At 35.6% G+C, this 24,867-nt stretch overlaps 1 protein-coding gene across 1 annotated transcript in view; it reads left to right on the top strand.

Annotated features, from left to right (window-relative positions):
- The window catches only part of LOC150095741 (putative ATP-dependent DNA helicase HFM1), a 178,899-nt gene that overhangs the window by 76,766 nt on the left and 77,266 nt on the right, over positions 1–24,867 (top strand). Inside the window, exons 7-9 of the mRNA XM_090409949.1 lie at positions 12,043–12,126; positions 19,694–19,785; positions 21,113–21,219. Of these exons, the coding sequence (XP_090266075.1) occupies positions 12,043–12,126; positions 19,694–19,785; positions 21,113–21,219 (283 nt within the window). The remainder of the gene's footprint in view (positions 1–12,042; positions 12,127–19,693; positions 19,786–21,112; positions 21,220–24,867) is intronic.

Genomic DNA, 24,867 nt, shown 5'->3' with positions numbered 1-24,867 from the left:
TTCACTCCTTCCACATTCTCTACATCACTTTCACTACCTTGTTTTACCTCATGAGTACTAATTATTTCATTCTCCCACTCTCTATGTGACTTGCATTTCTTGCACTCTCGCATGAAAGATTTCTAACAGACTCTTTCTCCATTCTCGCTTTCATACTATAAACAATTTATTCTTGTCAATGAGTATATATAGAACACACAGCACAATGTATGAAATCCTTCTTGCAAAACCCAGTATACAAGAGAGGCTAGCTTCCCATTTTCCTTCTACATATCAACACAATGAAAAACACTTTCTGAATATGATATGGCATATTAAATTACACACACATACACACACAAACAAGAGAAACTTAATTATTGAAGTCGATCCAATGGTGAGGACCAAATTGCTAAAAACCGGTGTCAAAATTCTGTGGAGATTTGCCATTGTGCAGACTATGTAAATGTTCTGAGTGCTTTAATTGCAATAAATCCCACCATCCACACACGAGACTGCAGGGGGACAACCACCTGTCCATTCTGCTCTAAAGAACATAAGTTCAACGAGTGCCCACGAAATAAGTCCGAGATGAACTGTATAAATTGCCAAAATCACAAAAGCATACCAAAACCAAAAACGACTGCAAACACATGGCACTAAGCAAAGACTGCCCGACATACAACTACTACAGACAGCCAGCCTTTACAAGTGTGTGTTGCTTGGGAAAATTAAGTTACAACCAACTTTTTATGATGATGTTATTGACCAGCTCATAAAGAAGAACTGTAGGGTAGAATTTGTATTCAAGTAGCTAAAAGATAGAATATCATTTGTAAAATAAATGTTGTATTTGTATGATTAAATTTACATAAATTTCTAAATATATAGTTTTAAATGGTCAGTAATTCATTATTCCGCTAATCAGACTTCTATCACACCTCTCACTCCCTGAATGATAACAAGAGCAAGCGTGAATTTCAAGACCAGCATTCACCCCTGCTAGCATTAATACATGAACCCTTCAACATCAGCAACAAAATATGTGGCTTTCCAAGTAATTATAAAATATTTTCATAGGGATCAGAAAGAAAGAGAGCTGCAATACCAGTGATCAACCCTAAAGTCAAGGCAACATTAATTTCTCAGCACAGCAACGAGGACTCGGTACTTATCGAAATTACATACAGAGGAATTAAAACTTTTGCTGCAAGTATCTAAACTATCATGCTGACATAAAATACGACCTAGAAAAAATGAGCAACATCGTGGATTTTACCATCAACCATGGCCTAATTCTAGGAACATATAACAATGCCCATTCGGTATCATGGTTTAACAGAAACACAAACAATAGAGGAAAAAATTCGGAAGAGTTCATAGCATCAAATTCCCTACACATACTAAACGACGATTGTAGCAGTCCATCATTTAAAAATACTAGAGGAAACAGCTTCATTGATCTGACAATAGCAAACAACACTATTTTATCCCAGGTTTCTGAATGGAAATGCGAAGAAGAGGAAAGCTGTTCTGACCATCGCATATTAAGTTTTATTATAAGTAACAAAAATTTAAATGGAATACACAACACAAACCATCGAATTAATACCAAGTACTTCACCAATAAAACCAACTTAGAGAAATTTATAAAAGCATTAAAAAGAGAATTTTCACATGTAATCTCAGAAGATCACTATAATGCGAACAGCGAACAACAGCCCATCTTAGGAAAAAACCTAGCCATCTGGGCATCAGTACAAACTGATACAGACTTCCTTGCTTCTGTGCTTTCATCAAGTCTGATAAAATCCAGCGACCAAACACTCAGAACAACCAATAAGCTAAACATCGATGGAAGAAAATCAATACCTTGGTGGAACGACAAACTAACAGTCCTAAGAAAATGTGTTAATGCACTCTGACGATTATACCAAAGAACATACAATAACCAAGATTTGAGAAAGAGTAGAAGACAGAATTACTATACAGCCAAATACAGCTATCAGTCCAAAATTACAAATGTGAAAACAGAATAATGGAAAAAATTCTGTACAGTTTCAACCATATCGAATCCTTGGAATTGCATATATAAATTAGCAGCAAGCAAGAATAAGACACCACCTATATTATCAACTAGCAAGAAAACAGACGGCATCTATACCAAAAACTTAGCAGAAACTGCAGCTTTAATGATAAAGTTCATTCCTGATTATGATGAATCAACAGATGAAGAAATCCATAAAATTTACAGACAAAGAATGAAAACAGACATAGACACTCCTGACGACAACTTATTTACATCTAATGAAATCGAGTCACTATTAAGATCAATGGATCGAAAAAAAAACTCCCGGAGAAGATGGAATAACTAGTGATATACTCCTAAGAGCATTTCTCGAATTCTCCGAATTCATAACAACAGTTTACAACGAATGCCTAAAAAGAGGTCGATTTCCTTCAATATGGAAATGCTCAAAAATTATACCCATAATCTAACCAAGAAAAGAAAAATCTGACGAAATTAGCAAATACAGACCAATCAGTCTCATAAACGTTGCTGGTAAGGTACTAGAAAAACTCCTAATAAACTGAATAATGCACTGTGTCTACTCAAGAAACCTATTAAGCAGTAATCAGTATGCATTTAGACCTCAGTCCAGCATGGTAGATGCAATTATGGAGGTTAAAGAGTTCACAGAAGACAGTCCACAGCAAAAAAAAAGACATACTACTGATCTCACTCAGTGTGCAAGGAGCCTTTGATGCTGTGCCACAACTGTAGCTAAAGAAGTCAAACGAGGCTGCCCGCAAGTTTCCTGCTGTGGGCCAGGTTTCTGGAACATCCAGTACGACTTGCTTTTAAGACTTCCTTTCACTACTGAAACAAAAGTCATAGCCTTTGCCAATGATGCGATGATAATGATTCAGGGACGTGACAGCTTACAATTAAAAGTAACAGCCAATGAAGAACTCTTTAAAATTCCAGAGTGGGCATGCAAGAAAAAAGTTACATTCAATAGCACCAAGTCTAAAGTGCTCTACATCTCACGAAAAAAATCAAAATAACCTGTAACGGTCATCCTAAACGGAGAAGTTCTGGAGGTAGCCAGTGAGTTAAAATACCTAGGAGTGATAATAGATGAAAAATTTACCTTCAATGAGCACATCTTATATGTTGCCAAAAACAGCTTACAAGTAGTAAACCTCCTAGCTAAATGGGCAAGGATTAAGTGGGAATTAGGCCAACGAGCAACAGTATACACTGGTGCTTAGTGTTTCCAAATTCCCGACATTTTGGAACCTTCAGGAATTGAGAATGGGAAATCGTATTTCCTGAGAATTCCTGAAATAATATTTTTTATTTAATTTTCGTTGATTAGCTGTAATAATGGCTATAACGGTAAATGTTAATAAACAGAAAAGCCGTACAGTAGGTGGGGCAACGGGGTTCATGGCCCCGGCGCAGTCTTTCAGAGGTTTTGAGACACTACTATATGTAAAAGGTTGAAGCAAAAAATGAGTAAATAAAATTTCCTAAATGGAGATCGACTGGAATTTCATGACTAGTGCATCTAAACAGGGTTTAGATGCACTAGTCATGAAATTCCTGAGTGCTAAACAGGGGTCACTATGGTATCGTTTTGGCTAGGTTTCTGCTATATTTCAGGTTTTCTCAAATTATAAACAATGTAATTAATGCAAACTTTATTTAACCAAACCTTATAGTATACAGTGAGTTTTTACATATATCACACAATGTATTAACATTCCCAATCTCATTTAAATCTTTTATTTATCAAATTAAAAATTAATAGAAAACAAATGCAAATATTATTCGTTTGAAAATTAAAAAATACTTCAAATAGTTGTTATGTGTCATTTTTAAAATGAAACTTTAAAAAACATTATTATTATTATTATTATTATTAAACAAGACCTCATGGAGTCAAAGACTCATCTAGGATGTCCTTTTATCTCACACACATCTCATCATACCGGGTCTTAAACACATTCAAACTCCTTGCAGACACCACACTCTCAGGCAAGGCATTCCAATCATTCACAATTCTGCACGAAAAAAACCTGCCTCTCACTCCCCTACTCACACCCTCTTTATACAGTTTCCAGGGATGACCTCTGGTTCTCCCCTGATCTCCCACTATTCTCTTAGAACTTCTCCACCATTGATCCTATAACAACCCCTTACCAACTTGTAGGTCTTTATCATATCTCCCCTCTTCCTTCTCTCCACTAGACTCTGCAAATTACATCTTTTCAATCTTTCCTCATACTCGACATTCCAGAGGTCAGAAACTACCTTAGTCAGTCGCCTTTGGACCCTTTCCAACATCTCTTCATCCTTCTGAAAACCCGGTGACCAAATCTGGGCACAATAGTCCATGTGTGGCCTAATCAAAGCCTTATACAATGGAACAAGAATCTCCCTACTTCTACACGTCAGTGTCCTCCTCATCATTCCCAGAAGTCTTTGTGTTGTCTTCACAATTTTGGCGATGTGTCCCCTAAATTTTAGCTCCTTATCCACTATCACTCCCAGATCTCTTATTTCCTCTACTTCCAACAATATATTCTCACCAAGCATAAATTCTGCATCCCATCTTTGTTTTCCAAATTTTAAAACCTTACATTTTGCAACATTGAACTCACATCCCCATTTGCTTGCCCAATCACTCAATTTATTCAAGTCTTCTTGCAAGGCCACAACATCTTCACCACTCTTTATGGTTCGTCCCAACTTTGCATCATCTGCAAACAACTGATTATCTCCATCCAAATCTTCGCCAATATCATTAATATACAAGTTAAATAGTAATGGCCCTAAAACAGATCCCTGAGGCACTCCACTAGTGACTTTCCTTTTCCTGGATATTGCATCCCCATACACAACTTGTTGATACCTATCAGATAGCCAGTCTCCAATCCAATGCACTAGTCTAATATCCAACCCCATCTGCTCTAGTTTGACTGTCAACTTATCATGAGGTACTCTATCAAAAGCTTTTGCGAAATCCAAGTATATTACTGTGTATCCTTCTCCTCTGTCCAAGGAAGCAGTCACTTTATTGTAATAAGTAAGTAGATTACTAAAACACGACCTCCCTTTAGAGCATTAATTACCCGGTCAGACAATCGTGATCTTCGCTTTGTAACAAATATACTTGATGTGGAAAAATTTCTTTCATTTTCTGTAGACGTTGGTCGAATTGTTAAGAGTGTGTCTAAAAGCATCTTCAAGTAGGGAGTGAGAGAATGCGTTGCTTCATATAAGCTCATTTCCTTCCTTAGAGAAGCAAATATTTTGTCTGCATGCATAGGGCAAGGCTTTGATGTTGAAATTGATATTGCTTTAGTCAATTCACTCTTCAGATCATATTCTGATTTAATGTCAAAACTCTCTGTAAGGACATCCTTTATTTCTTTTATTGGAACTTCTACTATAAGTGTTCCTTTAAAAAAGTCTTTCCATTAATGATTTTGCGAATCGTGCAATTTCATTCTTACTTGACAAGGCAAAAAATTCATCCTCTTCCATCTCACATAAACAACTAACGTTGCTCAGGTACTTTGTGAGAGACACAAGATCTCTATTTCTATGTTTAACCAATTCAAATTTTATTTCCTTTAAAAGCATTTGGCTCATTGAAGAATTCTGCTTTTCTAAATTACTAAACAGGAACTTAAAAATTCCTTCACTTGTGAGAATATTACCTTCTCTGTTGCTTAAGGCTTCAACTGCTAATCTTAGGTTGTAAGCAATTCAACATACCTCTCAATATTTCATAATTCTCTTCTTTCCATAAGTGATCGAGTTTCAGCTCTCGTAAAGCAGTCTTAATCAGATTTACAATCTTTAAAAATATCTCTATCATTCTCTCCAGTGTGTTCCAGCGTGTTTTATAGTCCAAAATGTCACTCTTGGTTATTTCTTGCTGTAAAAAGAAAATTTTGTACTGAAGATTATTTAAATATTTTCATAATTCTTCGTACGCTGCTAATTGCCGAAGACAGATGATTTCGCAAATCATACTGACCAGCTCGGGCCACACCATCTAACTCAGAATCACTGTTATCATCTTTATCGTATTCAGAATCTGTATTGAATTCACTATCACTGCTATAAGTCACTGATGCTTCACCTTTCAACTTTTTAACATAAAATACTTTTGTTATAGCTAGATGTAGTGCATGGTTGTAGCAGTACTGTTGAAGTCAGTGATAATTTTCCGAATTTTTTAATAACAGCTGCACCGTCACTTTAAAATTTTAACTGAAAGTTTTCTAATCTTTCCTGAAGCAACGATAACACTTTTTCCGCAGGACAGTTCCCATGTATTTTTATTAAACCAAAGTTCATAAAGATCTCATTGCAGTATATGTGAACATTCATGTATCTGCGATTCTTGCAACTGGTCCACTCATCTATTGAAATACTCAGTTTTTTTATTATCACATTTGAATACTTCCAATTTCTGGATGTACAGTTGTTTCGCTTTACTATAATAATCATGTATTAGTGTCATAACTGAAGATGGACTTCTTGGCAACTGCATTCCTTTGCTTGTGAAACTTTCTCTAATAAACTCACTTTTTGTGATAGGGTTGACTGATATCCAATCCAAGGCTGCTAATTTGCTTACGGCTTCTTCTAAATTCAGTCCCTTGACATAATGTAAAATTGTCGTTTGTCTCTTAGAAGATGAAGGCATTGGCTCATCATTATTCAATTCAGACTGTTTTTTTCTTTTCATTCCATGAATGCATACTAGGTGCCTATGTAGACCGCTGGTTGATGATGCTTTGCATTGCAAAGTTTTGGAGCATATCTGGCAACGAGCTGATTTGTTATCTTTATCTTCTAAAATATTCCCAACATTCTTTATACTCTTTACTCATTGTGACGGCAATCTATAAAAAATATTAAAATTTGTACTTATTAAAAATTTTCCTGATTTCCCGATCAAATTTGCTCGGGATTCAGGAATGGGAAAACGAAAAAAATTCCCGAGAATGGGCGGGCGCCCGAAAACACTACTGGTGCTATACTACTACTGATATCTTATGCTGCACCTGCCTGGAAACATACACTAAAATCAGAGATAAACCGACAGAAACTAAACAGAGTTCAATGCCTTATAGCCATACTTATAATTAAAGGATACAGGGCAATATCTTTCCAGGCAGCTTGTGTTATTGCAGCTCTAACATCGATCTGTCTGAAAATACAAGAATAATCTCTTGTATATGACGTCACTTCTGGAAGATATAATGAAAGTTACAACATCAATCCAAATTACTACAAACACCTGCTTCACTACAGTAGGTGGCCTCACCCTGCAAAGAGAACATATATTAAGGAGAAGGAGAGCTCCAAAAGTGACAAATTTCAAATATACACTGATGGAAGCAAAACTGAAGGGAATGTCAGTTATTCTTTCATTGCATACAACAAACAGTCCATTATACAAGAATGTTATACTGGACTGCATCCCCTCTGTTCCAGCAAACAAGCAGAACAACTTGCTATAGTTCAGTCACTTACATATCTCCTTGAATTAGGACTCAACACCTCTCATCAAAAGACAGCAACAATTTACAGTGATAGTAAAAGCACTATAGACGGCATAAAAAATCAAAACAACCATATAGCATTAATAGAACAGACAAGAAATCTGGTTCGGACTCTCACTCTAGAGGGAGGGGAAATCAAGTTCTGCTGGGTGAACACACATACTGGGGTGGCAGGAAATGAGAGGTGGATCAGCTGGCTAAAGCAGCAGCTAGAAACAAACAGCTAGATAGAAGTTACCAAAAGTACTCAAAATCTGCTATAATAGCACTCACAGAGGAGAAAAGCCTAGGCTTGTGAAAAGAAGAATGGAAGACATAAAAAAAAAAAACGGATCAACAGCAAAAGAATTTTTGCCAAGCATCAGAAGCAGACTCTGGCTGAAATTACACACCATTTCTCCAGATTTAACCACGCTACTAATGGGATATGGAAAACTAAGACACTACTTACACAGATTCCATATCCTGGAATCGCCATCATGCACTTGTAGTTCACACCTTCAACAGACTGTTGACCACATATTCTATGACTTTCAGCTACTGGATAACATATTCAATTAGGGACATCCATCCGGATGTCCCTAATTGAACATGTTATCACTTCCTGAGACAAGTGGCCAGTATCAAAACAGAGACTTATTGAAAAGTATTACTCAGAAATAATTAAATGTGCCAATAAGATCAACTTCCAATGCTTTTAATCTAACATAAATTACTGCTATTGTGTGAATTATATGGTGTTAATATATAGATATATAAAAATATAAATGTAAATATGAATATTGATGTAAATATGGATATTGATATAAAAATATAAATGTAAATGTTAATCAGTACTTGTAAGCTACATGTGATATAAGCATTGTATGCAATGGAGCATGTAGGAATTAAATTACCTGTACTGGGAGAAAAATGCAAAACACACACACACACACACACACACACACTCACACAGCTTTACAGTCTAAACCAGGGGTTCCCAACCTTTTTGTTTCCTAGAGCACATTCTAAAATAATACTGGTAGGGCACCATGTATTTTTTCAAGCAAATTTTTTGAATTCTTTTGTTAAATGAATACATACAAAGTTTACATTATAATCAAATATTTTATTACTGTTTATATAATTTTTATATAATGTAAACTTTTTATACTGTGTATAAAAAGTTTACATTATATAAAAATTTAAATATATATATATATATGTAAGTTAGTGTGATCTTTGGCATTTCATTTCATTGGCTGCTTCATAATTAGGAGAATATGGTGATATTCCAGTTCTTAAACAATCATCAAGGTGCTCATCAGTGAGTCGGGATCTATATTTTGATTTTATGATATTCATGGTTGAAAACAATGATTTGCAAAGGTATGTGGAACCGAAAAACGATTTTATCTTGTACGCTGCTCTTTTTAAGAATGGAAACTTTTTTCTATCCACTAGATTCCAGAAGTTTTCATCTGTTATATAGAATTTCAGCATAATGTCATTTTGAAGATCCAAAATTTCTAGCTCCAGTTCCTAAGCATTTACTTGAACAAGCTTTGCAATGCATGCAGCTATTTCCATTATATTTACTTGGCAAGTAAAAGGATTGATAAAAAAGGAAATCATTGGCTCGATGATAGTAAATTCCTGAAATCTCTTTTCAAACTGTTCTTTAAGCACTTGAAGATGTTTAACAAATGGTGACAAGTTAAATTCACTATCGCCTACCATTTTTTCATATTTGGGAAATGAACGGGAATTCCCATCTGCAGATGTGATATCCACAAATCCAGTTTTGCTTTAAATGAGTTTACAGAGCCTATCATTTTAGCAACATGTCTATCTTTTCCTTGCAACTCCAAATTTAAAGAATTCAATTTTTCCATGATGTCTGTGAGAAAACATAAATCCCACAGCCAGCAAAAGTCATTTAGTTCATCAAAATTTTCATTTTTGACGTGAAGATATTTTTTTATTTCTTCAATTAAGCTTAAAAATCTTGTATGAACTTTATCTTTACTGAGCCAATGTACTTCAATATGCAGGATGAGATCAGGTTCTTTATCTTCAATGTCTTGCAATAGAGCCTTGAAAAGTCGGTGCTGCACGAATGGAGTTGATTATTTTTGTAACAACTTTCATAACATGTCCAAAGGGCAGTATTTTACTGCACAAAGCTTCCTGGTGGATAATACTGTGGTAGAACATAAAGTTTGGAAATGAATGATCTTTCTTGCAGAGTGCAATAAATCCATTAATATTGCCAACCATTGCTGGTGTCCCATCAGTAGTTATCGCAGACAGCTTGTGCAAAGGCATATCTATCGACTTGGCGTATATTCTGAATGTATTATAATTATATTCACCCGTTTTTCATCCTTTCATGGGTAATATTTTCAGTAGATCTTCTTTTACAGTGATGTTACTAAATACCATTCTCACCATAACTGCTAACTGTACTGTGTCTGATACATCTGTTGACTCGTCAAATTGTAAAGAGAACCAGTTACATATTTCCAAGTCACTTTTTAACTGAGTTTGTATGTCCATTGAAATTACATGTATTATTCTTGTGATGGTGTTATTTGACAATTGTAAATCTTGTATTGCTGACATAATCTCACGTTTGTTAGAAAATCCCTCAAATAAACAATCGGCACCAGTCAAAAATGCTTCTTTTAACAACTCACCATCTTGGAACGGTTTTTGCTTCTTTGCGAGCATGTGAGAAATTTTCAAAGAAGCAATGGTGGCATTTTTATATGTTACCACATGTCTAGTGAAAACCGACTGTTGGGCAGACAGGTTCGATTTTAATTGATTTATTTTTTCATTTTTATTTCAGATATAAGTGGATAATTCGTATTAAAAGTGGCATGCATTATCTGGAAGTGACGTTCAACATTATGTTTTTTCGGAATTGCAACGCTCCTGTTGTACAACAAACAAACACAATTATCTTTAAAATTAATGAAACAATATGTTTCCTCCCAGTCAGTGTTAAAATTATAGGTTCGTTGTCTTTTACTTGATTCACTCATTTTAGGATTAAAAATCAAAATATTTCAAAAATTTAAGTACAAGACACCGTTAAAATTATGCGCATATAACTAGCAACAGATAATGAACAACTTCGAATGCGCGTCTACTTTACATTGTATGCAGTTAATACTCATCATGTGTCATTAACGCATGCATCATATAACATGCCATGAATTGTTGCATGATGTGCACGTGATTATTTCAAACTATACAGCACATGGTTGAACAGCGGCGGGCACACACAAATTGGTCGACGGGCGCCAGGGATTTTTCCACCTGTTTATCTGGGGTTTTTCATCTGCAAGCAGGCAAACCGGCCCCATGAACACACACAGCTACAGCCATAAAATATACTGGGAGGCATAGGGCTAGTCACCTTATCCTTGGGACAGGTACGACTTAGAAGGGCTTAAGAAAGCTCTGTAAAAGGCCAGTAGGTCTAGCACGTAGAAGGGAGGAGGAGAAGATGAAGAAGATTATTATTATTATTAACACTAGAGTTTCGTGTAACCAAAAGACTCATAAAAAACACAAGATAAATAACACTATTTTTTTAAAGCCTGAATATTACAGGCCGTTATCAGTGGTGACAATAGTTAATTAAAAAGTTAACCAATTCACCAACACTCCTGGGTCTTTTGTCTCCTCAGTTTCCCCCCAAATTCCCCACCAAGTGTGTACTTTGCATCCCATTGTTGCCTACAAAATTTCAGAACTTTACACTTTGCAACATTGAATGGACACTTCCATACTGCTGCCTACACATACAGTCTTATTTAAGTCCTTTTGTAAGGCCATAAAATTTTATTACATATTCTTTATGTTATTTAAAATTAATCATCTTTCATATAACTTACAAAATTTATTATTATTATTATTATTATTATTATTATTTTGTGACAATTCCAAGGAGTCCAAAGACTCATCAAAGGAGAGCACCTACTCTACAAATCTCCGTCTCCGCCACTTAATTCAACAACTACACCAACTGCTATTATCATCATCATCTACTGTTCACCACTACCACTAGTATTTTTTGTCTGTAAATTGCATATTCTGAAGGTCGATTTGTCTGTACGTGGGATAAAAAACCCGAATTTCCAGGAGAAAAAACCCTGCTACCTTTGTATGAGATCGACTAACTCACCTTCAGTTGAAAAAAAAACATATAAAGATTCTTCCTGTTATGACAAGAATCAAACTTAGGCCTCTTCCTATTGAATGCTGCAACATGCCATCGATCTTCCATTTGTGCTACAGAGGCACTTTGTGTGTAATTTATTTATGTATGTAATTTATGTAACTTATTAATTTATGTGTAAGTTAAGTTAATTAGTTCAATTCATATACAGATACTTTTTTAAAAAGTTAATTTAACAGATTTTTAAAATATTATATTGCATAATTTGTTTTTTTTTCCTATGGATCATTCACTTTAAGATATGTGTTTAAAGGAATTAAATGCTCTCTCTGAAAATAAGTTAATTAAAATGGACATGAACCATTTCAAATTGCAGCCCACTAGTAAGTTTACTTCACTAAATGTATATTAATGCAATTTTTATTATTATGCTACTTATCCAGTTGATAATTTTTAAGCTAATTATTTTATTTTTTTTTTTAAATTAGTGTTCTATAAAAAGTTAATAATATAAGGAAATTTAATTTAGTCATATGACCTCAACATTTATATTTATATTTTTACTCTGGTGGCATAGGATATCTCTAATTTTTACCAAAACTTAAATTTTACATGGCATTCATGTTTAATGGATGATGGAGCACTAATTAAGATTTCCTTTTTTTTTGAAGAGTTAGGCATATTTTAAATTAACCTGTCTGTAGCAAAAATTGAGAGTAACTATGAAAAATCAATGCTAAAAGATTATTCTCCTGGCTGTATTGAAAAATTGCTATTTTGTAAGATAGAGGACTATGCCTCTGGATAACAGATATAGATAAGGTTAATTTTTCACAAATACTTTATCATTTATACTAAACAGCATCCTTCTTTCAAATGAAAAATGCATATACAGGTAATCCTCATATAACACAGATGTTAGGTTCCACAGAAATGCCGTGTTATATAAATCGCATTATGCGAGACTCAGATCACGCAGAAAAAGTAGGGTTATGTTCCGAAATCGTTTTTTTTTAAAGTATATAAACAACAGTGACATATCCAAAAAAATTTTTATTTAATTCAGGTAATTCATATAAGTCAGAGCTGTCCAAAACACGGTCAATGGACCGCATCCGGCCTGCAGTGCAGTTTTGTGCAGCCCACCTGTGGGTTTTGATTTTCGCAAGTGAAAATTAAAATAACAATTTGAATCGAATGATGCATATTAAACATTTTAATTCTATCACTAATCGATCATCTTGATGTTTGTAATTTTATTTGGTGTTTTTACATCACTATATACCCATGTGTTTTTCAAACATCAGATGTTCAAAGAAGCATTCTTACACTGTTTTGTTCCAATGCACATGCTCTGGGTGCTCACGGGGAACCTGAACATGTGATGCGCAATTATTGTTGTTCATTTGTTCAGCTATCAAGGTTCTGTCGCTGCTGCTCACCAAATTACTAGATATGCACTGTGATTATTTCTGTGTGATCTTTAGTAATCTACTTCTACTTAATAAATTTTATTACAACTTATTGTCAAACAACGAAAAATGTGCTCAGTGCTTGGGAGCACACATCTTTGTGAAAGCACTCTTTCAACCAGTGGCGGCCAGTGAAAATTTTAAGTAGGGATGCTGCATATACAAAATAAGAAAAATAATTCATTTTTTCCTAATCAGTACCCAATTTATTAATAAATAAATTTACATATTGCTTTAATAAAAATATTTCACCCTCACCACAAACACACACCAATAATAAGTTTCGTATCTCACAGAGATAACGTGCAAGCATACAATTTATATGTAGCGACACTACTCCAAGTGAATCCGAGCAGTGTCGGATTCACTTGTTGCGTGTAATGACAAGTGCAAATGAATATCGGCGAGTCTAGCAGCAGTTGGAGAAACATGATAATTCTGACACTGCGTTAGATCACAGTGCAGTTTGTTTCATGTAACGATAATTGAGAAAATATAATTCTTTTCATATTTTCAGCAGTGAAAATATGAAAAGAATTCAGCCTTGTATCTATAATAAATAAATAATTGTGTGTTATTTTAACAGAATAAAATAAGATTTACCAAAAATATTTCACCCTCACCACGAACACACACCAATAATAAAAGTTTTGTATCTCACAGAAATAATGTGCACAAGCATACAATTTATCTGTAGTGTCGGATTCACTTGTTACATGCAGTGACAAGTGCAAACAAATATCGGCGAGTCTAGCTGCAATTGGCCAAACGTAATAATTCTGACACTGCATTAGATCGCAGTACATTTGTTTCATAATCTAAAGCATTAGTCGAACAATTCCAATTATTAACTATTCAATCAATGTTGAAACATAAGGTGTGACCTTTAACATGTTGTATTGCGTTTATATAATGTTGTCAGCATTGTTATTATTTATAAACACAAACAAAATTTAATTTTTTCCTTGGGGATACTGCAGTGTCACAGTGCTTATGTACAAGCCGCCACTGCTTTCAACGATGATATTCATTAAATCAAAGTACAGATGTTCATTGACAGATAATTCTCTTGCAAATTTACTGCACTTGAGAACTACAAGCAACGAAATTGATATAGGTACTTTAGTAAACGATTCCAAACTGCCACAGAGCTCTCGCTAAAATGAAATAAACAATTATTATTTCATGTTTACTGTTTCAATAAAAACTTTTATAAGCACCATGACTTTTCTTTCTTATGAAATTTTCGAAGTGCTTGCTAAACCTAACTAACAGTAAGACTTTCCAAGTAATTTAATATATGTACTGTATTTATTATTCTGGATGCGGCCCTGGAATAAATCTTTTTTTTTATAATGCGGCCCTCGGATTACCTAAGGTTGGACAGCCCTGATATAAGTTAACAAAACATGAACTATGAAACAAAATACATAGTATAAACTTATAAAAATACAAATTGTATGTAAACTTCATTGCACATAATGCATAAATGTTTTAGGCAAAATAAAATAAAGTGCATATTTTAAATTTTAATCATCATCACTGTCTTCAAAACAAACATTCTGTAGATGTTCCTAATCAAGACGAGACTAATCAAGACATAGGAAGAAAGATTTTCTGAAAAAAAAGTTTTATTTTGAAAAGTTTCTAATTGAGGGAATATGGTGCTTTTGTAGCCCAGGAAGCTGAAAATTTTCATAAAATGAAGTTGAACACCTGTTTTGCTGGCATCATAAGAGCTTTATAAAGGGAAAACTTTACAAATATATTCCTATTGCTAATCATGTTAAACATGCGCTTCACTTTACCTTATTGCATGTTACTTGTAAAGTTATTTTACCGTAAAGAGATCAGTGCATCAGCTGCTCTTCATGCTTTGACTAAGACAATGTCAGGACTTTGGAAGGCTGATTATGGAGAGAGAGGTTGAAGAAATATGGATTACAGAGCTTGGTGGATAGGAGGAAAAGAGGTGATATGATAGAGATGTTTCAGTCAGTGAAAGGATTTTATCAGATTAATTCAGAGGTAATTATAAAAAGAGTAAAAGGTGAGAGGAGAAAGAAGCAGAGGCCATCCCTGAAAGTTGTGTAAGAATATGCTGAAGAGTGGTGTGAAGAGTAGATTTTTTACATGGTGAATTGTCGGTAATGGAATGCATTACCAGACTATATTGTCAATGAGGGAGTGTTAGGATTTTAAGATTCAATATGATAAATATGTTGTCAGTTGAAAGAACTTCTCACAATAAATTTGCCAACTCCATGGAGGTCACATTACACCTCAGTGGACCCTAAGGCTCATGTGGGAAGTCACTGTACATTACACAATTCATCTCTCCCCTTCAAAAAATTATTTTTGTCTGCTAATTCATGTTTTCTGGATGCATTGCATGTTTTGCGGAATAAAAGCCTTACCACTTCCATGAAGACTAGCTAACTCAGCTTCAGTTGAAAAGTCATTATGCTATATTTGCTTTTCAGTTGAATAGACTGGCTAAACAGATTTCATCTTGTTCTGCTTTGTTCTCTGATGATATAAGAGAGAGGGAGAAGTGAAGACATTTTATATAATGGTTATTTCTGCTTGACAAATATATTGGGTATCGTTGCCAAGTATAACCTTGTTTTATGCCCTGGAGATTTGACTGTACCAAAGCTGCATGGAGTTTTAGATGATGAAAATGAAAATAGTAAAAAAAGATGTAACAGAGTAGGGTGTTGGTCTGCATTTTGAACTACCTTGTTTGGTGATAGAGCTTGTTTTAATATCTCAATCAGAGCAGTCCTGAACAATTTTGCATAATGATATGAATTTATTAAAAAGTCAGTTTAAATGTATCTCTTTATTAATTCAAAGGATTGGACTCTTCTGGAAAAAGCCAGTTATACTAAAATAAATAGTGTATAATAATGTGAACTTTCTCCCTCTCTCATAGAAGCCTTTGGCCAACAGCATAATCCAAACAAATGGCACCTATTTATCATTCCATTGGACTCTCTTTCCCTCATTAAGAAATCTGTGTTTCTCATTAAGAAACACAGATACTCTTCAGTTACAATAGCATATGCCACACATTGAACTGAATCCACTTTCACTGCGAATAGTAGTTTGAAAGTGAATGGTAGCTTGCAAATCCCTGTAAATACCACAGGAATAGTTATCATACTAAATATGTTTCACAAGGAATCATATGACAATGTGCATCTCCTCATGAAACATATTCAGTACGATAAATATTCTTAATGTATCAATAGAGATTTGAAAGGATTGCACAGAATTCTTATGTTTCCTCTGAGAATGAGATGGTCAAGCACACAGGAAAATTATTACTTCAAGAAATAATGGCTTCAGCAAGCACTGAATCTTGGGGGAGTGGGATATGTTTTTTCCCTAACAAATTAGGCTGAGGAACAATTTTCAAGAAATAGCTACAGTGGAAAAGCAAAACAAGGACACTTTACTTAGGATGTTGTCTGACTATTTCTGAATTTTCATAAGGGACGTAACAGAGATAAATTTATTATTATTATTATTATTATTATTAACCCCAAACCTCCATGGAGTCAAAAGACTCTTCACGGAAGGTATGCCCTGTTACACACAAATCTTATCAAATTGTGCTTTAAGCTCATTCCATGTGATTGCATTAGCTATACTCTCAGGCAGTGCACTCCACTCACTATTCACTCTCCATGCAAAAAACCTGCCCTTTACACCCTTGTTCACACTCTTCTCCATATACAGTTTCCAGTGATGGAACCTTGTTATACCCCTTGTCTCATTCTATAAAACAATTCTTTTACATTAACTCAGTAACAACTCCTTACCAACTTAAACATCTTGATCATACCTCCTCTTCCTGTTCATGATGCTTCAAATGCACTTCCTCAGTCTGTCCTCATATCCTATACTCCAAAGGCCAGTTACCATCTTAGTCTTCTCTGGACCTTTTCTAATATATTCACATCACCATGAAAACCAGGTGATTAAATATGTGCACAATATTTGATCACCTGAGGCCTGCACAATCCCTTACAATGGAACCATATTTGGCGCTACATAGGGCAAGATTGTGCCACTTCATAAAGGAGGTGATTGAACTCAAGCATCAAACTATAGGCCTATCTCTGTGTCAGGTGTTATGGTTAAGTTGTTGGAGAAGCTTGTGAGAACTAGGATCCAGAGTTGGGTTGACAACAATGGTATAATCTTTGATGGATAGCATGGATTTGCTAAAGGGAGATCATGTTTTAGTAATCTACTTACTTATTACAATAAAGTGACTGCTTCCTTGGACAGAGGAGAAGGATACACAGTAATATACTTGGATTTCGCAAAAGCTTTTGATAGAGTACCTCATGATAAGTTGACAGTCAAACTAGAGCAGATGGGGTTGGATATTAGATTAGTGCATTGGATTGGAGACTAGCTATCTGATAGGTATCAACAAGTTGTGTATGGGAGTGCGATATCCAGGAAAAGGAAAGTCACTAGTGGAGTGCCTCGGGGGTCTGTTTTAGGGCTATTACTATTTAACTTGTATATTAATGATATTGGCAAAGATTTGGATGGAGATATTCAGTTGTTTGCAGATGATGCAAAGTTGGGACGAACCATAAAGAGTAGTGAAGATGTTGTGGCCTTGCAAGAAGACTTGAATAAATTGAGTGATTGGGCAAGCAAATGGGGATGTGAGTTCAATGTTGCAAAATGTAAGGTTTTAAAATTTGGAAAACAAAGATGGGATGCAGAATTTATGCTTGGTGAGAATATATTGTTGGAAGTAGAGGAAATAAGAGATCTGGGAGTGATAGTGGATAAGGATCTAAAATTTAGGGAACACATCGCCAAAATTGTGAAGAAAACACAAAGACTTCTGGGAATGACGTGGAGGACACTGGCGTGTAGAAGTAGGGAGATTCTTGTTCCATTGTATAAGGCTTTGATTAGGCCACACATGGACTATTGTGCCCAGATTTGGTCACCGGGTTTTCAGAAGGATGAAGAGATGTTGGAAAGGGTCCAAAGGTAGTTTCTGACCTCTGGAATGTTGAGTATGAGGAAAGATTGAGAAGATGTAATTTGCAGAGTCTGGTGGAGAGAAGGAAGAGGGGGAGATATGATAGAGACCTACAAGTTGGTAAGGGGTTGTTATAAGATCAGTGGTGGAGAATTTCTACAGAGAATAATGGGAGATCAGGGAAGAACCAGAGGTCATCCCTGGAAACTGTATAAAGAGGGTGTGAGTAGGGGAGTGAGAGGCAGGTTTTTTTCGTGCAGAGTTGTGAATGATTGGAATGCCTTGCCTGAGAGTGTGTCTGCAAGGAGTTTGAGTGTGTTTAAGACACAGTATAATGAGATGTGTGTGTGTGATAAAAGGATCTCCCAGATGAGTCTTTGACTCCATGAGGTCTTGGGTAATAATAATAATAATAATATTTTTGCACGGTAAGGTCCTCTTCATCATTTCCATAATCGCATGTGATGACTTCACAACTTGTTCAATGTGACCTCTGATGAACTTCAGATCCTTATCCTCTACCATTCCCAGATATCTTGTCTCCTCAACCTTCTCCAAAATTTCCTAACCAAGTATCCACTAGGGGAAATTTTTGGCACATACCAAATTTCAGAACCTCACACCTTGCAGGAATGAAGTGATAGTTCCACTGACTTGCCCACTCATACAATCTATTCAAATCCTCCCTAAGGCCATCACATTGCTTGATTCCTTATCCTTATTGGATTATCTGCAAACAGTTGTATATCTCCAGTTAAACCCACCTCAGTATCATTCATATACAAGTTAAAAAAATGTCCCCAAAACAGACCCCAGCATCACACTACTTGTGGCTTTCTTCTTTTGGGATACTGCATCCCTATACAATTTGCTGATACCCATCTGATAGCCAGTCACCTGCCCAACTCACTAATCTAGAATTCAGTTCCATATGCTCAAATTTAGTTACTAACATACAAGTAGAAATCATTAATAGCAAATTTTAAATGAGTTCAGAATGCAATTTCTGTGCTATATGAAGTCTTTAAATAATATAGATTTTTTTTATATACTCAGTACTGGTATTTGGATTATTAAGATTTCATAAAGTTCATTTACTCACAATCTTCACTTCGCCTTCACTTATTATTTTCATACTAGGGCTCCTTTTTGACTGATACTATTATTCTTCACTTGGCATAAATTTCTTCTGTTTGTTCTTTAATTCCCTTTCATATCTTTTGCATTTATTATCATTACTGAATCAGTTACACATGTATTTCTCTTCTGAAAGTATCAGTTATCCTCTCATTGCACTACCCAGAAAGTACACTTGATATACTCTGTCACTGTATTGTGTGGAGGAAATATCAATAATTTATTATGTGATTTATTTGTTGGTTAATAAAATATGATAACATGAAGAATTTTCTTTTCATCTAGATTAATATTAAATTTATTCTTCCTTTTGTTTAGGTGCTGGGCAGCTGATGATGAAGTATTGTGTAGCATTTGAAACTATGAAACTCTTTTCAAAATTACAAGGCAATGAATCACTATCTGATTTAGTAAGTAATTCAGGTTAATAATTAATGTGTGTATGGATTTTAGAGCATAAAATTAGAAAATCTGAGCATGACCATTTTGAAGCTTTAGAGAAGAAAAATGTAAAAAAAAAAAAAAATTCAGATGAGAATAACTTATGGCCTCAATAATGATAATGAAGACTCACTTTGGTTGAGAAGATCTAAGAAGAGAGTTTCAGCTGGAGATGAATTAGCCAGTCTCACATGTAAGTAGCAGGATATTTTCCCTGGTTGAATCTTAGATTTTTTTTAACTCTCACAGGCAAATTGGAAAGAGAATATGCACACTAAGTAGATGTGAAAAACCACCCTATTAGAGCATTAATTAAGAGAATCAAGTTGTGAAGACATCACATGCAATTATGGAAATGATGCAGAGGACCTTAATGTGCAAAAATCGAGGCTGTGGTTCCATTGTAAGGGATTTTCTAAGAAGCCAAGTTAGCTTGCCAATGACAGGATATTGACCTAACATTTACAACTATCCACCAATCAATCCACCAACTGACTGCAACTACACCAACGCCATCTACCGCTGACCACCACCACTACTATTTCCACAGACAATCACAAACATCCATGCCCACGGTGGGATTAGAGCCCGCAGCCCTTTGGCTGGAGAACGGATACGCTAACCACTTGGCCAACCAGGCTGGCTTACTCTGAAGAAAGGCACTGTAAACATGTATTTAGTTTAAGTGGGCTACTTGTATAGAGCAGGTAATGACCTCATATTAATTGCCTTAGTATACAATAATGCAACACACATCCTTATGGACATGTATAACACTATGCATTATGGAAAGGGTCACTATCCAGTCTGGTTTTGACCTTTATTGAGGCCTCATCAGTGGGAGTCAGACCTAGAAGTGACACCACTTGGTTTACACTTGGATAAAGGATAAAACCAAGAATATATTTCTTAGCATCTTTAATTTATAGTATAACCAAGTGGAAAACTTGAACATCTATGTATTCAGGTTTTTATGCATATTAACTACTCTACATTGTATAAGCCTACTAAGATTTACCACTATACACTGTGGAAATCTAAAAAATGTATTTATAAATTCCTATATTAATTTTTTTAAAAAACTATATTAAAATAATTTAATATAGTTTTAAAAAAAAAACTATATTAAATTATTTGTTATTTGTTTTGTTTTTTAAATTTCTTGTATCCAGATGAGGTATACTGGTGCACTTTTCATTTGAAACTAGAATAAAAAAGTTGAGCAGCTATTGAAAACAATTATTAAAGATAATAATATATACTATTCTTAATTTTATATTAATTGTGTCTTACAAGATATCCATTATTTCTGGATGTAAAGAATTTGAAGATATTCCATTACGGGTAAATGAAAAGAAGATTCTTAATTCATTGAATAAAGATAAAAATCAATCTGTCATAAGGTAACCATATATATATATATATATATATATATATTGTATTTGATTGTTTGCAAATATTCTGACTAAATGCTTATAATCTGTTTAACTATCTATATTTAACTAAATAAAGAGAAGAGTTTAAAAATTGTAAGGCCTTCATATATATCAAAATTTTATCTTTACAGTGTGTGTTTTTTTTTTTTTAAGTTCAAGTAATTTATCTCCTCTCTCATTAAATATGTGTCTTAATTCTCTGAGCATTAACAATGCACTGTGCATATTAATATTATTATTAAGGAAGACTTCAGGGAAATCAAGGACATGTCGAAGGAGGCTACACACTACACTCAGCAACTGTCATAATTTTTTTGAATTCATTCAGACTGCTTGCACATACAACATAAAATGGCAGTCCATTCCAATCATGCAACCCCCCCCCTTTTTAGTAGCATTCATTCCCATCTTCCAAGGATGCCCTCTTGTCCTTTCCCTACCCTAAAATAAAAAAAAAACTTCGATCAACTGAAATCCTGTACACCCTTTCAGAAGTTTGTAAGTCTCAATCATATCACCCTTCATTCTCCTGCTTGCTAGTGTTTGCACTCTACAAATACTCAATCTGTCTTCATAATCAGTATTCACCAATCCTGATATAATTTTTAACACTCTCCTTTGAACTCTCTCCACTGTATCAGAATCACAATGGACACCAGGAGACCAGACTTGCACCCAATAGTCCAAGTGAGGTCTTATCAAGGCATTCTAAAGAGGCAAAATGACATCCTTATCTTTACATGTCAAAGTTTGTTTCAGCATTGCAACTATCTTTTGAGTTGTATTTGCAGTCTTGCTGCATGGCCCCTGAACTTCAATTTCCTATCTACTGATACTCCAAGATTCCTAGCCTTCTATCATATCCACCAATAATATGACATTGGATATCTAATCATGCCCCAGTGACATTGAACTGACATCCATTTTCCCATGCCCACAATTCCAAGCTATTCAAATCATTCTGCAAGTATTGCATATCAACAGCACTCCTGATTACCCTACCTATCTTTATATCAACAGCAAATAGCTTTATGTCACCTGTCAAATCCTTCCCAATGTCATTAATGTACAGATTGAATCACAGTGGACCAAGTACTGATCCTTGTGGTACACTGCTCTTAACTTTAAATTTTGCAGACTCACATCCCCCATGTACAACTTTTTGATATCTGTCAGTCAGCAATCCTCTTATCTGCACTAACATTTTATATCCAGACCCATATTCTCCAACATATGCAACAGTCTTCCGTACTGTATTCTGTCAAAAGCCTTAGCAAAATCCAAAAGTATCATGGTGTATCCATTTCCCTTGTCTAGCTCAGCAGAAATATTATTATAGAATGTGAGTAAGTTGCTAAAACTTGACCTTCCTTTAGTAAACTCATGCTGTTCGTTGCAAAGTAGAGATTCACTGTCAACCCATTTCAGAATGCGAGTCCTAACTAACTTTTCCAAAATCATCACCAGCACTTCTGAGATACTGATTGGTCGATAGTTGGATATGTTGGTCTTTGCACCACCCTTGTGCAATGGGATTAACAAATATTTGTTCCACCCTTGTGGAATCTTCCATGTTCTGACACTCAAATTATTTGAGACTTTTAGACTCAAAGCCAGTTCTAGCTGAACACTCTTTTAGCACTAGTGCTATCCCAATGGTCTCTATTGCTGAATTCTTATTCAGTTTGTGCAACAGCTCTAATAGCTGTTGGAAGTTTTTGCTATAAATTAAAGCTTCTATATTCTTGGATTCGTCCTTTATCCAAGTGTAAGCAAATAATGCATCTGAAGTAGCTTCACGACTCGGCTACTTGCATATAGATGCTAATGACTTCACGTCAGTTGCCTTAGTAGCGCATAATGCAAAGCATATATCCTTACCAACATGTATAATGCTTTGAATTATGGGAAGGGCCACTACCCAAACTGGTTTTAACCTTTATTGAGGTATGTTTAAGTGCAGAGATAACTCTCCAAAAACTCGATCCCTCAGATCACCCAACAATGAGTGACCTGAAGGATTTAACTCATGAGTAGTTCTACTCAATGATAGGCTCACCCCACCACTGAGAAGAATCCTTAATGGTGGCTCTTCCCAATGAGCCACCACTGAGTAGATCCACTCATATCTCAGGGAAAAGTATCCGCTTCAGCATCACCACCTCCTTGTAATCTTCAGCACAAACTTGTTTATGTTCTGGGAGGTCTTCAAAAACTCAAGTTAACAATGAGTGACCCATCATTTAAATCAGTCTTTGTTCTACTCAGTGACAGACTCACCCCACACCGAACATAGCCACTCATATCTCAGGGAAAAGCATCCACTTCAGTAGCACCATCTCTGTGGAAACCATTTCAGCAAATTTCCCTCTTCAGCACAATTTGTTTATGTGGGGAGGTCTCCAAAAACCCATGAAATACTCAGACAACCCAACAGTGGATGACTCAAAAGATCATTTAACTCAACAGTAGTTTGACTAAGTGACAGGCTCTCTTTGCCACAGCAGTGGCTCTGCCCAATGACAGGCTCACCACTACCATCACTGAGCAGAGTCACTCATATCTCAAGATCTCTCTCTCTCTCTCTCTCTCTCTCTCTCTCTCTCAGATCACCAAGCAACAAGTAAACTGAATGATCATTTAACTCAGTGATGGCTCTGCCCAATGGCAGCTAAGTCCACCATCGAGCAGAGCTATTCATATCTCAGGGAAAAGCATCCACTTCAGTGGCCCCACCTTCATAGTAACTACGTCAGCAAAATTCCTTCCTCTTGTTTAATGTGCACTGGTATCTCCAAAAACTTGTGCAATTCCTGAGATCACTTAAAAATGAGTGACCTGAAGGATCATTTAACTCATTAGTGGCCCTACTCAGCAACAGGTCCACCCTGTCATCGAGCCGAACCCTCAGCAGTGGCTCTGCCCAATAGCAGGCCCACCCTACCACCAAGCAGATCCACTCATATCTCAGGGGAAAAACTTCACTTCAGTGGCCTCATCTCTGCAGAAACTACTTCTGTGAATTTCCCTCCTCTTGTTTATGTGCAGGGAAGGTCTCCAGAAACTCGGGTTATCCCTCAGTTCATTTAATTCAGCTGCCGCTCTGCTCAGTGAGAGGCTCACTCTACCACTGGGCAGAACTGCTCGTGTTCCAGGGAAAAGCATCCACAGAGGCAACCTCGATAGAGGCCACCCCAATGGATCCAAATCCCCAGATACTCAGCAGCATTCTCAATGCGGAAGCCTTAAGAGATTAAAAACTTTCATTCAGGACAGCAGAATCCCCTCTTCAGCAGAGTTAGCCTCTTCAGATTACATTCTTTCAATCCTCACATGAATTACTGTGCCCAGTAATCCATATAAGGCCTTATCCAATGGAATCATAACCTCTTTGTATTTGCATGTCATGGTCCTCTGTATCATTGCCATTATCCAATGTAACAACTTCACAACTTTTGCAATGTGGCCCTTGAATTTCAGGTTCTTGTCCACTAACACTAACAGATCTCTCATCCTCTCTAATCAAATTTTCCATACCAAGTGTATGTTTTGCATCCCATTGTTGCTTACCAAATTTTAAAACCTTATGCTTTTCAACATTGAACTGATAGTTCC

The sequence above is a fragment of the Typopeltis vanoorti genome, chromosome 20 (assembly GCF_054136105.1).
Source record: "Typopeltis vanoorti isolate ZY-2024b chromosome 20, IOZ_Tvanoo_1.0, whole genome shotgun sequence".
In the NCBI taxonomy this organism is placed as follows: Eukaryota; Metazoa; Arthropoda; class Arachnida; order Uropygi; family Thelyphonidae; genus Typopeltis; species Typopeltis vanoorti.
This window is presented reverse-complemented; position numbering and strand designations above follow the sequence as displayed.